Source organism: Helianthus annuus, chromosome 15 (genome assembly GCF_002127325.2).
Source record: "Helianthus annuus cultivar XRQ/B chromosome 15, HanXRQr2.0-SUNRISE, whole genome shotgun sequence".
Classification (NCBI taxonomy): Eukaryota; Viridiplantae; Streptophyta; class Magnoliopsida; order Asterales; family Asteraceae; genus Helianthus; species Helianthus annuus.
The window spans coordinates 119,556,407-119,571,037 of NC_035447.2; the positions used below are offsets into that span (position 1 = coordinate 119,556,407).

Sequence of the window (14,631 nt, forward strand, 5' to 3'; positions counted from 1 at the left end):
CTAAAAGTTATCAAACCACTCTGGCAAACTACCCAGCTTAGAACAACTGTGGAGTTGTAAACTCTGCAGTTGGTTGGCAAATTTGAGACTCTCCGGTAGAAGTTGCAGCTCGGGGCAATTTATGAGAGTCAACCGTTTGAGTGCATTAAGATTCTGGAACCCATCAGGCAGAGAGGCTAGATTGGAGCAGTACATAATGGTCAAGTGCTCCAGGGAAGTGAGATGCTGCAGCCCCAAGGATATGAAACCCAAGCTGCTGCAGTTCTCAATGGACAATGTTTTAAGAGATTTCAAACCTCCAATCTCCTCGCCCAATGTACTAATGCTGTGGCATTCAGTGATCTCTAATGACTTCAAAGCGGTAAGTTTATGGAAACCTTTTGGCAAATAAGATAAACGCTGACACCAACGAATGGTCAATGCTTGGAGAGAATTTAGGTTTTGGAACTCCATAGGTAGGGATTGAAGATTTGGGCAGGATATGATATCGATGGAAGCAAGAAGAGAATTATTTTCAAACAATTTTTCCGGTAAAGATAATAACTCAGCAAAGTCTTGAATTACAAGTGTCAAGAGTGAAGTTGACTTGCTGGCGGGGTCTAGTATTCTTGGGCTGCAACTGTGCAGCGACAAGTGTTGAAGTGACAAGAATATGGGTGCCTGACTCATGTTCGGACAACTCTTTATGGACAACTTTCTCAATAATGGAAATATACTTCTGTTGTCGTCGTCGATACCACACCAGCCTTCCAGAACTGGGAAATCTTTGAGCTGCAACTCTTGTAATGATGGGAATGCCACAATGCTATTTTCACCATAAAACTCTAGGCCAATTTTTTCAACCTTATTCATTCCTTCCATTCTGAGTGTCTTCAAACGAGAAGATGACCTAATGTAGGCAGGCAGGCACAAAATCTCTCCGCAGTTTATCAGCTCAATAGTAGACAACTTCGCAAGCAACCATTTAGAAAATGTCCTAGGAAATGCAAATCCTGGGTAGCCTAACACATGCAGACTCTTGACGTTTTCGTGTGGTTTGAGGCAGGAAAGAACCTCTTCAGCTAGCTTACCATCCATGGCCCTTATTGAGTTTGGTTCTGAAGGTTGGGGCTCGACATCTTTCTTTCCCATATGCAACCAGGAGAGACTGCCTTTTGAAGTAGGATTCATAATGAGATTACTGTCAGCATTACCCCAACACAAACCTAATGATGTGAGATGCCTTTTCTTCCATATGTTGGCTTCCTTTGCTTCTTCTGTCGTATGTACATTCTCCAAATGTTTGATTTTTAGCTCTCCTCTAAGGTTTAGAGGACCTAGTACCCCCAGGTTATTCAAACGAGACACTATGTACATCGGTAACGTCTGAAGTTGAAGTAACTCCTCAATTCCATTAGGCATATGAGCCAGTCTATCACATCCTGATATGTTTAAGTGCCTCAGATTTTTCATATTATGCAATTCAGGCAACAGGTAGAGATTGTAGCAGCCCGATAGGTTGATGATAGTCAGCAACGAGCGCAGGAGGTTGATACGAATGGGTAAACACTTGATACCCGAATAAGACTGGTCAAGATACTTTAAACACCGAAGATCACCCAGGGATTCAGGCAGCTGTATGTTGCAATAACTCACAGTCAGCACATGTAAGTATGTAAAGCTGGTTTGGACAATCGTCAGCCAAACCCTTGAGGTAATAAGAGGAAACCTGGTTTGGATCAATAATCATAGCTACTTTCTCACTGCGTGTGGTCACAAGAATCTTGCTTCCATTCGCACCACCTTGGAACAACGGCCTTAGGGGACAAGGGGTGGTTCACTAGTGATAGAATTTATCACTCACAAGCACCAATCAAGTTTCGCCATGTCATTGAGCATTTTTCCATCACTCACAACCATTTTTAGTGGGGGTGGTCATCACTCACCACCACACCCAACAATTCCCCCCAACCAACAAATACCCTCACAAAAATAAACCATAACGCGTTAAATACATCACGAAATCGGGGTTTGCGTTATAAAATAACGCGTTGAAGAAGAACCGGCGGCGGCCCATCACGCGTTGATTTATATTTCCGTTATAGAATAACGGAGTGCCCCGGGTTACCTTAGTTTATCCCACTTTTCTTCATCCTCATTCCAAACATCATCAAATACAATAAGAAACCTCTTATTGTGTAAGATATGCCAAAACTTGGACTGGATTACATCCATCTCTGATCTTCTCCACATCAAAAGTTTGAGAAACAAAAAGCCACAATCTCAAATCAAAGTGTTTAACCACCTTATCATCGAAATATGCCAACTGGGCAAGAGTAGTCTTACCCATGCCTCCAATGCCAACTATAGAAACTGCTGGAAGGAAGGTTTCCTTCCACATCAACATTTAATAGCAACTCTACAATCCTTTCCTTATCCTTGCCCCTTCCAAATACTTCAGATTCAACAACAAAAGATCCAGTAGCCGGTTCTTCATCCAAAACCACGTTAGCACCATGAACAGCTTCTTTCAGATTCAGGTTCTGTAACTTTGCCGTCTCTAAAACTTGTAGAACCTTTCTGACTTTCTCTGTGCTTGCAGATATGGATCTGAGTGACAACCATTTCTTAGGCATGTCGTATTTTTCTTCCAGTAGCAGATAGGGGTGTGCTTTGTTTGTGAAGTCTTCAAGAAAGTCAACTGCTTGGTCAACTGTATCTTTGAGCTGCGAAATCCATATTCTAACAACTTTGTCGGTAACTTGTCGCCTTTCAGCATTTTCGACAACAGCTTGGATCATGGGGAGGATCTGTTCTATCCTCATAAGGCCACATTTTTGACCAAGTGTTTGAAGCAGAGGAGAAGCCAGCTTTTCAAAGATCACCTGCAGAAGTGGAGGTAATACCAATTCTGCCATAGTTTTGTTTCTTACTTTATTGATGGAATCAGAACAACTGGCACCACAGCAGAAGTTTAATGCAGTCTTCTTCTCCCAATTGTAATTAAAATAAATAAATTCCAATATACAATTTAAAATAAGTTATTGACTTCTTTTTTCAAGAAAGGCAACTTCCGGAAACAATTAATTATTATGTGGACTTTTCAGTTTACTTTTTAGAGTCAAATGCCATTTTAGTTCATGTACCTTAGGCTATTTTGCCAGTTTAGTCCAAATGTTTTATTTTGTAGAAAAAATGATCGAATTGGCCTTCTCGTTAACAGAAAAAATGGATGAAGTTAACCCAGTGGACTAAAATGGCAACGGTGAAACCTTTTTGGACCCACAGCTGAAAAATAAAACCTTTGGACTAAACTTTCAAAATGACCCAAACCACAGAGACTAAAATGACATTTAACTCTACTTTTTATTTGGCAAACCAGTAAGGAGCTAGCAGCCTTAGACCACCCGTAGTGGGGCGTGATTTAAAAAAAAAATTGAAAAATAACGCCCCAAAACGCCCCCACTACCATTACATAGGGCGTTATTTTCTTTTTTTTTTTTTTGAAAAAAAAGGTGCTCCGGCGTTTTAATTAAAACGCTCAAAACTTGTTTGCTTTACCTGACATGTTTGACTAAGGGGGCATTTACTTGCTTTTCTTTTTGAGAAGTGTATGTATCTGACATTATTTTGACAAGTGTAAAAGTATCTTTTTTTTAATCCTTTTTAATGATTGGAAGGGGCGTTATTGGAATAATGCCCTACTACACCACTTTTTGCTATGATGCCCCATGCTGACTGGGATAACACGTGTCGGATAATGCCCCATGATGGGGGCATTATAAGTTGTTACCACTACACATGGTTTAACAAGGGAATATGGGATGTGTCACCCATGGGGCATTATCCGACACGTGTCACCCATATTCCCTTGTTAGACCATGTGTAGTGGTAACAACTTATAAGACCGTGTGTAGTGGGGCGTGATTTATAAATTTTTTCAAAAAAAACGCCCTATAACGCCCCGGTAACCACTACACCCGGCGTTACCGGGCGTTATTTTTCCAAAAAATTGAATCAGGCGTGATTATTAAAACGCCATTTTGCATTGTTGGAGCTTTGACTTATGTTTGACCCACCAATGAGAAATCACTTTGTTTTTTTTTTTTTTTTTTTTAAGGATTGAAAGGGGCATTATTTGGGCATTATTCCCACTACGCCACTTTTGCTAATGCCCCCTTGCTGACTAGGACGCCACGTGTCGGATAATGCCCCATGGTGGGGGCATTATAAGGTGTTACCACTACACATGGTCTAATTCCCCCACCATGGGGCATTATCCGACACGTGTCATCCCAGTCAGCATGGGGCATTATAGCAAAAAGTGGTGTAGTGGAGCATTATTCCAATAACGCCCCTTCCAATCATTAAAAAGGATAAAAAAAGATACTTTTACACTTGTCAAAATAATGTCAGATACATACACTTGTCAAAAAGAAAAGCAAGTAAATGCCCCCTTAGTCAAACATATCAGGTAAAGCAAACAAGTTTTGAGCGTTTTAATTAAAACGCCGGAGCACCTTTTTTTCAAAAAAAATAGAAAATAACGCCCTATGTAATGGTAGTGGGGGCGTTTTGGGGCGTTATTTTTCAATTTTTTTTAAAAGTCACGCCCCACTACGGGTGGTCTTATTTCTTGTTTGGATTCTTTGGCAGACAATACATGTGACTTCACCACCAAGTTGGGTAAATCAAATGCTTTATTTGGCAAGACTAAAATGACTATTTTCAAATTGTTAATGGACAGTACGGAATAATAGGCTCTAGTAGTAACAGGGCTGTTCACGAGTTAAACCGAGCGGATCTTTGCTCGTACTTGGCTTATTTACAAACCGAACAGAGCGGAGCGGCTCATTTAAAACCAATGCTCAAATCAAGCGAGCATTTTCCGAGCAGTAAATATTCCAAGCAAGCGTCGAGCGAAGTTCAAGCGATTTGGACAACCGTGCCGCCCGATTTAAATTTGCTGAGAGAGATGGTGACAATGTTAGGTCTTAGGTTTTTATGTCTTTAAAAACAGACACATTTCATGGCATAATATTTTTCTTATGAATAACAATGTTGTGGCGGACGAGGCGATGATCATATTGCACGAACAATGACGTTAAGACTAGGAGACGATCGACTTAGGGTAACGACATTAAACATTGAGGCGATGAGTAGACTGTGGTTTATCGGTTTAGGGTTTAACGTTTAGACTTGATATTAATTTTTTTTATTGTCGTGATTGGGCTAGTATGTATAGATATAGCTGTAAATTTGTACATAGTTGACCAAAATCTAATAGAGTGATAAATATAAAACTATAAATTAATTTATATTTAAGATATATGTATGTGTAATGTATGTATATATATAGGTGTGTGTGTATATATATGTATGTGTATATGTATTAGTATATACTAGTTGTTTACCTGCGCGATACGGTGGGAAACATATCTGTTAAGTTGATGAGTTTAGGGCTATGCACGGGGATGTTCGGTTTGAGTCATAACCAAAACCAAATTCGCGATGCAACGAAAAACACAACACTAATTCTAAGGATGTGCATAATGGCCACACAATGAAGCAATCTTTTTTATGTATATAATATAAATATGCTGACAAGTATACCCACCATAACACCATTTCAATTTTAAGTTTATCTCCCAACTCATTACAACTCTATAAATTAAATGTATAAAGCGAGCTCTCTGTTTCAAGTCTATTCTCTAATCTCTAATCTATCACTTATAAGAAGGCCAATGTGTATTCTAGCTAGGGCTATAAATGAACCGAACGAACACGAACAAGGTCATGTTCGTGTTCGTTCGTTAAGGAAATTAACATGTTCGCGAACTGTTCACGAACGCATACCGAACATAAGTTTATGTTCGTGTTCGTTCGTTAAGGAAATTCAATTGTTCACGAACAGTTCGTGAACACTCTTCCCGAACACAAACGAACGCAAGCAAATAAAAATGAACGCAAACGAACATTTAACTTGAAAAAAAAATGAATACATTGTTATCCTTAAACATTTGATATAGGTAGTTAAATACAACCATTAAATGATAAATCGAAACACAAGAAGTCTACCACACCACCAAACGATAAATAAAGTTTAACTAACTTAGAAATAATTATCCCCAAAAATGTCTTAGAATGTCCAAATTTTAGCTATCTTAGAAAAATAGGGTTTTAAGTTTTCAATATGTTTAGATAAAAGGTTTATTATTTATTATTTTTTAATATAATTAAACGAACATATTACCAAACGTTCACGAACGCAGTCGAACGAACGAGACCTGTGTTCGTGTTCGTTCGCTAAGCTAACCGAACGAAATTTTTGTTCGTGTTCGTTCGTTAAGCTAATTGAACAAACATAAACGAACTTCCGGCCGAACGGTTCACAAACAGTTCGCTGAACGTTCGATTCGTTTACAGCCCTAATTAGCTCCAACAATCATTTAGCAATAGCTCGACAATTAGAAACAACCTACAAGAGCACCATTTTCCCATTAATTAGTAGAAGTTGTCCCTTTGGTTCTGCACAATTCTAGTAAATAAGTTGCCAAAACCTCAACATCTAAGCATAGAAGTTAGAGATATAATTCTATATAAACAACCATTCACAATATTCCAAGTTGATAGGCTTCAATTCTATGTTATAAGCATATAAATATAATTTGTGTATGTGCTTGGCCTACCCGGAGAAACAAAATTACATGACAAATCAATATGTACGGTTGTATTCTTCTTGTCTCCTGTCAGCATCCAAAAATTTATTCCAGCTAAAGCTTTTATGAGGGTGAACCAGTTATCTTAGCAAACCCTTTTATGAGGTCAGAGCCTTTGAGAAAATACATCTCCATTGGCAAGAACAATTAGGTCATCTTCCTAAAGATGATGCCAAACAAACCCATTTTTTTAGCTTTTGCAGAATATATATACAAGAATAGTAATGAAACAGTAACTACGAAACAAATGTAACAGTTAATACAAAAACGGTAACCTCTTGCAAGAGCATGAGTACATTGAAGCCATGTCATTTCCACTAAAACATTAAGCTTTTCAATCACGTCTGTATTAACAGTTTCCAGAATCAAATTTAGCTGTTAAGTGTCTCATCAAAACTCTATATTCATTTGCAAAATAATTTGTTAGACCATGCGTAATGGTGTAACATTATAATGCCCCCACCATGGGGCGTTTTGCGCCATGTGTCAGCCCAGTCAGCAAGGGGCATTATACCATAAAATGGTGTAGTGGGGCATTATTCAGATAATGCCCATGCAATCATTTCCCAATTATTTTTTTTAAACTTTAAATACTTTATTAAATAAAAAAAATACAATACTACAAATAAAAAACATAAAATCCGGTTAAATAAAAAAAATACTACAAATAAAAAAATTAAAATCCGAATTTAAAAAAAAAGACTAGTTTTCATCTTCGCTTTCTTCCTCTCCCTCCGGTGGTACATACCGAACCGACCATGCGTGGTGTAGTAAATCAACCATTAACTGGGAATGGTACGGTTCGTAACGCAACTCTCGCGCATTATTCACTCTTTCTTCCATTGACGCCTGCGGATGCTCTTCTTGAACGGCTTCTGGCACATAATTCTGGCATATTGCCTTTCCTTCGTCTTCCAAAATCATGTTGTGCATGATTATACACGCGTACATAGCATCTCTCATTTTTTGCTTGCTCCATGCACGACAAGGATTTCTCAAATAATGCCAGCGTTGTTTAAGAACCCCAAAGCATCTCTCAATGTCTTTTCGTGAAGACTCTTGAACCTTTTTAAAATATGCTCTTTTTTCATCAATAGGATCACTATACGTCTTCACGAAAATCGAATACCTAGGATATATTCCGTCGCTCAAATAATACCCATGAGGGTAGTAGTTTCCATTTGCGTAAAACGACGCTTTAGGAGCTTTGCCAGAAATCCACTCCTCTAACAGCGGAGATTGTTCAAAAACATTAATATCATTGCATGACCCGACCACGCCAAAGTAAGCCGACCAAACCCAAAGGTCCTGTGAAGCAACCGCCTGAAGAATAATAGTGGGTCCTTTTTGGTCACCACGTGTGTGTTGGCCTCGCCATGCAGTCGGGCAGTTATCCCAACGCCAATGCATGCAATCTATGCTCCCGATCATACCAGGCAAACCATGCTCGGCATTATGTACCTCGTAGATCTTTTGAAGGTCGTCCCATGTGGGCGTTCTAAGATAACGCGCACCGTACACATCAATTATACCTTTATAAAAAAAATAGTCACAAAAAAAAAATTATAGAAATTGTAAACATAGACAAAAAAAATAAAAGTATACTCGATGTTAAAAAAATAAATTGTAAAGTATAGGAATTTTACCGCGACAAAAATGCTCCAAGCTATCTCTCGTTGTTTTCTCCCCCATTTTTAGATACTCGTCATTGATGTCGGTAGTGTTTCCATAAGCAAGGATTCGTAACGCCGAGGTACACTTTTGGATACCGGTAAATCCAAGTTCCCCTCTCGCATCCGCTTTTTGTTTAAAAAAATCGTAGTTGGCTTCCAAGTCGTGGACTATACGTAGAAATAACCGCTTACTCATTCGGAAACGACGTCTAAACATTTCGTTCGAATATGTCGGCTCCTCATCAAAATAATCTTTCATCAAACGATCATGTGCCCCGCGTCGGTCTCATTCAATATAACCTCTTTTACCTTTTTTGGCTTGGGGGCGACCACAATGCTCGGCATATCTCATCGCTAGTTTACAAGCACCCGTAACCGCCTCTTGCTCAACCTCCTCATCGGTTGAACCATCGCCATCCGCAAAAAACTCGTGGTAACAATAGTTTAGCATGGAGGAAGAACTAGGAGAATCCATCAAGTTTTTATAAAATGCTTGTATTTTTTAGAGAGTTTTTGTGATTTTTTTGGTTGAAAATGGTTGAGTGTATATATATATATATAGGGGGAAATGAAATAAAAAAAAAAAATAAATAAAAACTAGCCGTTAAAAACTAGCCGTTTGGATTGGCCCATTCAACATTGTTCAGCGTTTTTATAACCACGCCGGGAACATTTTTTTTCAAAAAAAACGCCCGGAAACGCCCCATGTAATGGGGTTTCCGGCGTTATCGAGCGTTTTTTTTGAATTTTTTTTATAAACAACGCCCCGTTACGGGGGGTCTTACGCATACCTCTTTAAAAAGACTTTTTGATGATGCGAGAGCAACCTCGATGAAGTGTGAATGTTCAAACTGTCAGTTACTCAACAAAACGACCGGAAATGATCAAACCCATATGAATACACATAGCAAAACACCAAGTTGCAATACCATAGGCTTAGAGGCTACTATATTTAGAGACAGTACAATCGCCTCAAAACTCCAAGTCACTTTTAAATAACCAGTTATCTTGCAAGAGTTTACTCATCGTGACTTTGACACATTTTGTTATGAATCGAGACGGTTTGTATAAAAAAAATTATCTATAATGGGTAACTTTGACCCGTTTACTAATGCATAAAACATCCTATATCATTTCATTATATCATGTAACCATTATCATTGTATCACTTGTTTACCAAAAACTATGGGAAAGAAATGTTTCATGTTGACCTGACCCGAATACTTCCGTATGTACCAGAAAAATAACTGTTTTGACTTGAATCCATATTAATGTGTTACCCAGCCCTCCGCCCATTTGGCGGTTACAAAACTATGACAGAAAGATCCTGCAAAACCGGATGTTCTACTCAACTAACCCTTAATTAGGTTACCTGTAGTGGAGCGCGAACAAGGGCATAGCGCCCATATGGAGCCCCCCACACCGCCCCCAGGGGCGCCATGAGCAAAAAAAAGAAAACCCCCGTGAAAAATTTCGCGGCGCGAGGAAGAAGGAGATTTCCACTTTGGTCCCTGCATTTTACAATTTGGTCCCTGCATTAAAACACTTTGGTCCCTGCATTTTACACTTTGGTCCCTGCATTTTACACTTTGGTTATGATGAGGTAGGGCTTTATGACTACGGCCTCAAGCCCCATAAAGCCCCGGGGTGACGTGGCATGCCACATGGCGCATAACGCCCATTTGGGGGCTTTATGACTACACATGGCCTTAGTAACGGCATGTATGCGGGCGGGGACATTGAATATTTTTACAGCTGGCGGGAGCTTTAAAGACAAAAATGACCGATCATATGTTGAATAACATCCACCCTGTCTGTATGCAGGTTGTGACTTTTCACCTGCATCATAAACGCAAACGATCATCTTTAAGTTATACTATTTTGTGCTTAGAAACTGGATTATTTGCAAACAATCAAGTCAAAAATTAACCTGCACAGTTCCATATGAGATGACAATGAAAAACATACCAGCTCTTAATGGTCACCTCATCTTGCACCAAATCCATCATCGGACCAAACAACGTTGCATCCTCGTTAAGGATAAAGTGCCTCGCAATAGGCTCAAGTCCATACACTCTAGCAGGCTTAGATTTACGGTCCCCTTACAACATGATACGCCTCTTTCGAATACGGTCAAAAAAATAGAACCAGGTATAAACCATCTCTAGACAACAGTTGACGAAAAAACTTCCAAACTGGTCGAAAACTCAATCGGGACAGATTTCACTTTAGAATTCATGATTACCTATTTGCAAATCTCACAAAACCGCATTCTTTTCCTACAAATATCAGGGCATGCAAGGTTAGATCGTCCGTTTGTAACCTCTCCGGTACCCTAATAGTTGCTTCCGTTCATATCGTCGTGTTGGATGGCTAGACTTCCATCAACGCCCCGCCGGTCCTCGTCTCACCTATCCTCACCATCGTTGGAATCAAAGGGGGACGCCGGAAAAACAAACCATACCGGTTCGTTCTCCACCACTGCGATGTTGATGATGAAGGATTGCCTCTCTTTCTCCTTCTCCTCTCTTTCTCTCTAACTTACAATTTTTTTCTCTGGTTCTTTGTCTACAAATGAAAAGAAGAAGGCGGAAATGGGTTTTTAGGGATGAGCAGCGGGAATTCAAACTTGAATCCAAGATCTGGCCGCCCAGTTTTATGCTTTAGAGCATTCATATCCAAGGCATCATATTCTCAGTGTGGAGTTTTTAAAATATAAAAAGTATAAAAAGTGGTTATGACTTATGAGTGGAGGAGAGAGAAAATGTTACTGTTCATCTGTATATTTGGGGGACACTATTCACCCACTATAATTTTTTAATATATATTGAAAGTGGTTATGAGTGAAGGAGAGAGAAAAATGTAATGATAAATGTATAAAAATATTATTTAATTGAAAAGGAGAGAGAAAAAGTATTTGTTTTTAGTGGAAATATATTGATATAGGAGTTGTTTTTTAGTGGAATGTATGTATAATTTTAGGGGGTTGGATGTGAATGCTCTTAGAAACCCTGATCCCGTGTGTGTGTGTTTTTTTTTTTGGCTTAACAGGCTTGTATATATAGCTTCCAAGTGTTGTAAATGTTGAAAAAGTGGCAAATAATCATTTTTGCCCTTCGGATATGCTTATTAATATAGTATAGATGTACTAATTAAAAATAATAATTCGATCCGAACCGAGCTGAGCGGACCTTTGCTCATGCTTGGCTCGTTTACAAACCGAACCAAGCAGAGCGGCTCGTTTACAACCGAGCGTCAAATCGAACGAGCATTTTCCGAGCAATTTCCGAACGAGCGTCGAGCAATTTGAACGACCCTAAGTAGTAACAAGAATAACAATAAAAAATGTAGCACCAACAACAAATCATACAAAAGTATCCATAAGCTAAATAGATGTGACAACCACCTAAGATGTTGCGGGTTGGCCTACCCGACATCTATCCCTAGAAATATACCTAGGATATATCCATACGCCTCCTAGTAGCTATGTACCACACTTGTACCTAGGGACGCCGTGAACTAGTTAAGGTTCGACAAGCCGGTTCCAATGCCGCTGGAATGAGTCCAATTGGAGTTCGTTTGAGTCGGTTCCCCACTGTTCCCCACTCTTTTAGTGTTCCCAATCCCCCATGCGATTTCACACCATGGGGGTGAAATTACCGGATTTAACAAAGTTTCAAACACATAACCTAGTTCACTTACAAGAATCAAAACTAGGTTTTAAGCAAACTCAATCGTTTACAAATAAACTAAATCAAATCAATCGGTAACAAGCATCGAATGCTTAGATTACCGGATTTAACAAAGTTTCAAACACATAACCTAGTTCACTTACAAGAATCCTCCACCCGGAGGAAACCATAGAGAATTAGCTGCTCATCTCGGTTGATTGATCTTCAAAAGCTTGTGTCACGGTTGAAATCATCTTCAATCTTCTTAATGTGATGAGGAGAATGATGTTTTTAAGTGAAAAAATATGCTAAAGACGTGCCTTGGATCCCCAAACTAGTCCCCAAATCGAAGATGATGATTTAGGGTTTTAAAAACCCTTTTATACCCGTCCAAGATATCAATACGCGTGCCCTTGCTGTTCCCGTCGTAGCCTACGGTCTGATCCGTAGGCTACAGATCGTGCTGGCTGTTTCTTTATGTCTGGTTGAACCATAGGCTACAAATGAATCGTAGCCTACAACACGTAGCTGCTGATATGTTTCGTTATGATAGAACTGTAGGCTACAGATGAAGTGTAGCCTAAGATACATAGCTGCTGATCATTTTCTTCAATGTATCACCACCCAAGCGTAGGCTACAGTTCAACCGTAGCTTACGTCGCAACTAACAACTCAACTTTCTTCAAAATCACAACTTTCATATAATGACACATAGACCCCTGGACTTCATTCTTTTGCATTTCTCGCACTTCCAAGCTATCTTCTAACCCGAAATCAATACCGAATAATGTAACATACCTTGATTATCATCCACGGGTGTTCCACTTCATCGCCAAACATCTAACTTTACCGATATAAGAAATTAACCTGTAAAACCACAAATTCTCGTAGTTATCACATTCAACACACATAATCGCCTAAAATGCAATAAATCACATAATATAAACGCATTAACACACGAGTTTCACACCTTCCACTGAATGTCGAGTGCTTCTTGATGATTGAGCCTTTCGCTTTGACGTACTTGCCATTTTCTCTAAGTAGTCCCAATCTACACTCGTAATTTGTACCGAAAGTGCCATCCGAGATGGAACTAAGATCTCTAGCATCCTCGTCTGTTAACCCCTCGTGAAAGGCATTTAGCAGTTCCCACAATTGTATACCGTGATGTGGGCAGTTCTTGAGCATCATTTTGAACCGGTTGAACGCTTCATGAAAATACTCACCGGATTGCTGTTGGAAGTTTCGAATACCTTTCCTAGCATTGTTGGTTCATTGGGGCGTGTAAAATTCATCCAGGAAGAGCTGCTGCATCTCGGGCCATGTAAATATCGAAGCAGATGGCAAAGAGTGAAACCATTGTTGCGCGTTGTCCTCGAGTGTGAATTGGAAAAGAAGCAATTTCACATCGTCTGCTGGGAAACCCTGGCCCCCAATAGTATTACACCACGCATCATACGTGGCGATATGCAGATACGGTTCTTCATGTGCCAAACCGTGATATTTGGGTAAACTGGAGATCGATTGTGTTCGTACCTCAAATGATCGACCTCCTAATAATTGAGGAATCACAACCGGTGATGGGTTGTTGGCAATCGCAGGCTTGAAGTGGCTTTCGACACCCCGCACCGGTGGTCGGTCAACTCGTCTTGGAATGCCCTCAAAATTGTTGATCGGTGGAACCAAATTCCATGGAATTGGCCTCTGTTGAACCGACATTTGTTGCACCGGTGGCGGTATTGGTATATCTAAAGGCCTTCCCAGAATTGGTTGTTGAAATTGTCGTTGATACCCAAACGTGTCTGAGTTTCCTCGTTCTAATATTCTTGAACCCATGTTTCCTTGGTAATTACCCAAATGCATATCTTGCCGCTCACCTTGATTACCATAACTATCATACTCATCGTAACCATCCCCAAATTCCCTTGAACTATTTCCTTGATCAAATATTGAAGTTCTGATAGAGAACTATTGATGCTGAGCTGGTTGGTAATGGGAGGGTTGTGTCGGTAAAGGAATTGAAGTGGATGAGTTAACGAGTTGTGTTTGATTAGGTGGGGCAGTGCCAGAATCATAAAAAATCCTCACATATGGTGAGGAGTGTTGGATTTTAGAGGTTTTGGTGAATGTTGGGTATTGAAAGGATGTTGGTTGAGTTGTGAAGGGTGGCATGTTGTCTAGATTAAGGAAAGGTGGTTGTGGCATAGGTGGAAGTGGAGAAGTAGCTTGGGTGGGTTGTGGTTGTTGTTCAGACGATATAAAGGTGTTGGGTGATGGAAGTGTAGGAAGCGGGGTGAATTGAGTTTGTTCAGTTGAAGTTCCGGGTTGCTTCTCCAGGTTGCTTGAATTCTCCATTGTTTTGAAATTTGAAGTTGGTACTCGCACTATCTTGTGTTCTCGTTGCACAACTTGGGTGTGCCTAACGGTTCTCCCGATTTCCGGATCAAATACTAGCGGTGAAGCTTTTCCAGAGTTTCTCGTATGATGCATGCAAATATGAAAATCACCTGCGCAACACAAATGAAAGAAACCTCGCGTAATTCTGAACAAAACAAAGCTGACACTATTTTTGGATTTTTATCTATTTTT

The 14,631-nt window shown here is 39.7% G+C and overlaps 2 protein-coding genes across 3 annotated transcripts; both read right to left on the reverse strand.

Moving 5' to 3' along the window:
- Positions 1–2,897, reverse strand: LOC110912320 (putative disease resistance protein RGA1). The gene is made up of 4 exons (XM_035984436.1): positions 2,326–2,897; positions 2,108–2,221; positions 1,709–1,796; positions 1–1,614 (listed from the first exon to the last, which is right to left on the reverse strand). Exons 1-4 carry the CDS (start codon positions 2,895–2,897, stop codon positions 1–3), a joined length of 2,388 nt encoding a protein of 795 aa, XP_035840329.1.
- Positions 2,898–7,269: 4,372 nt separating this feature from the next.
- On the reverse strand, positions 7,270–12,588 carry LOC118487243 (protein ALP1-like). Of its 2 annotated transcripts, none has more exons than XM_035983907.1 (3): positions 10,340–12,588; positions 8,345–10,210; positions 7,270–8,230 (listed from the first exon to the last, which is right to left on the reverse strand). In XM_035983907.1, the coding sequence occupies exons 2-3, from the start codon at positions 8,628–8,630 to the stop codon at positions 7,401–7,403; spliced, it is 1,116 nt and encodes a 371-aa protein (XP_035839800.1). In that variant the 5' UTR covers positions 8,631–10,210; positions 10,340–12,588; the 3' UTR covers positions 7,270–7,400. The 2 variants fall into 2 exon arrangements, with proteins under 2 accessions (XP_035839800.1, XP_035839799.1); XM_035983906.1 differs by having other exon boundaries at positions 7,272–8,230; positions 10,302–11,121.
- Between the last annotated feature and the right edge of the window lie 2,043 nt (positions 12,589–14,631).

Coding starts and splice junctions, on each gene's coding strand:
- LOC110912320 (XM_035984436.1), bottom strand. CDS start 2,897: ATGGCAGAATTGGTATTACCTCCACTTCTGCAGGTGATCTTTGAAAAG. Junction 2,222..2,325: donor AGTTGGCATTGGAGGCATGG/GTAAGACTACTC, acceptor GATGTGGAGAAG/ATCAGAGATGGATGTAATCC. Junction 1,797..2,107: donor GAAAAGTGGGATAAACTAAG/GTAACCCGGGGC, acceptor TTGTCCCCTAAG/GCCGTTGTTCCAAGGTGGTG.
- LOC118487243 (XM_035983907.1), bottom strand. CDS start 8,630: ATGAAAGATTATTTTGATGAGGAGCCGACATATTCGAACGAAATGTTT. Junction 8,231..8,344: donor CTTGGAGCATTTTTGTCGCG/GTAAAATTCCTA, acceptor TTTTTTATAAAG/GTATAATTGATGTGTACGGT.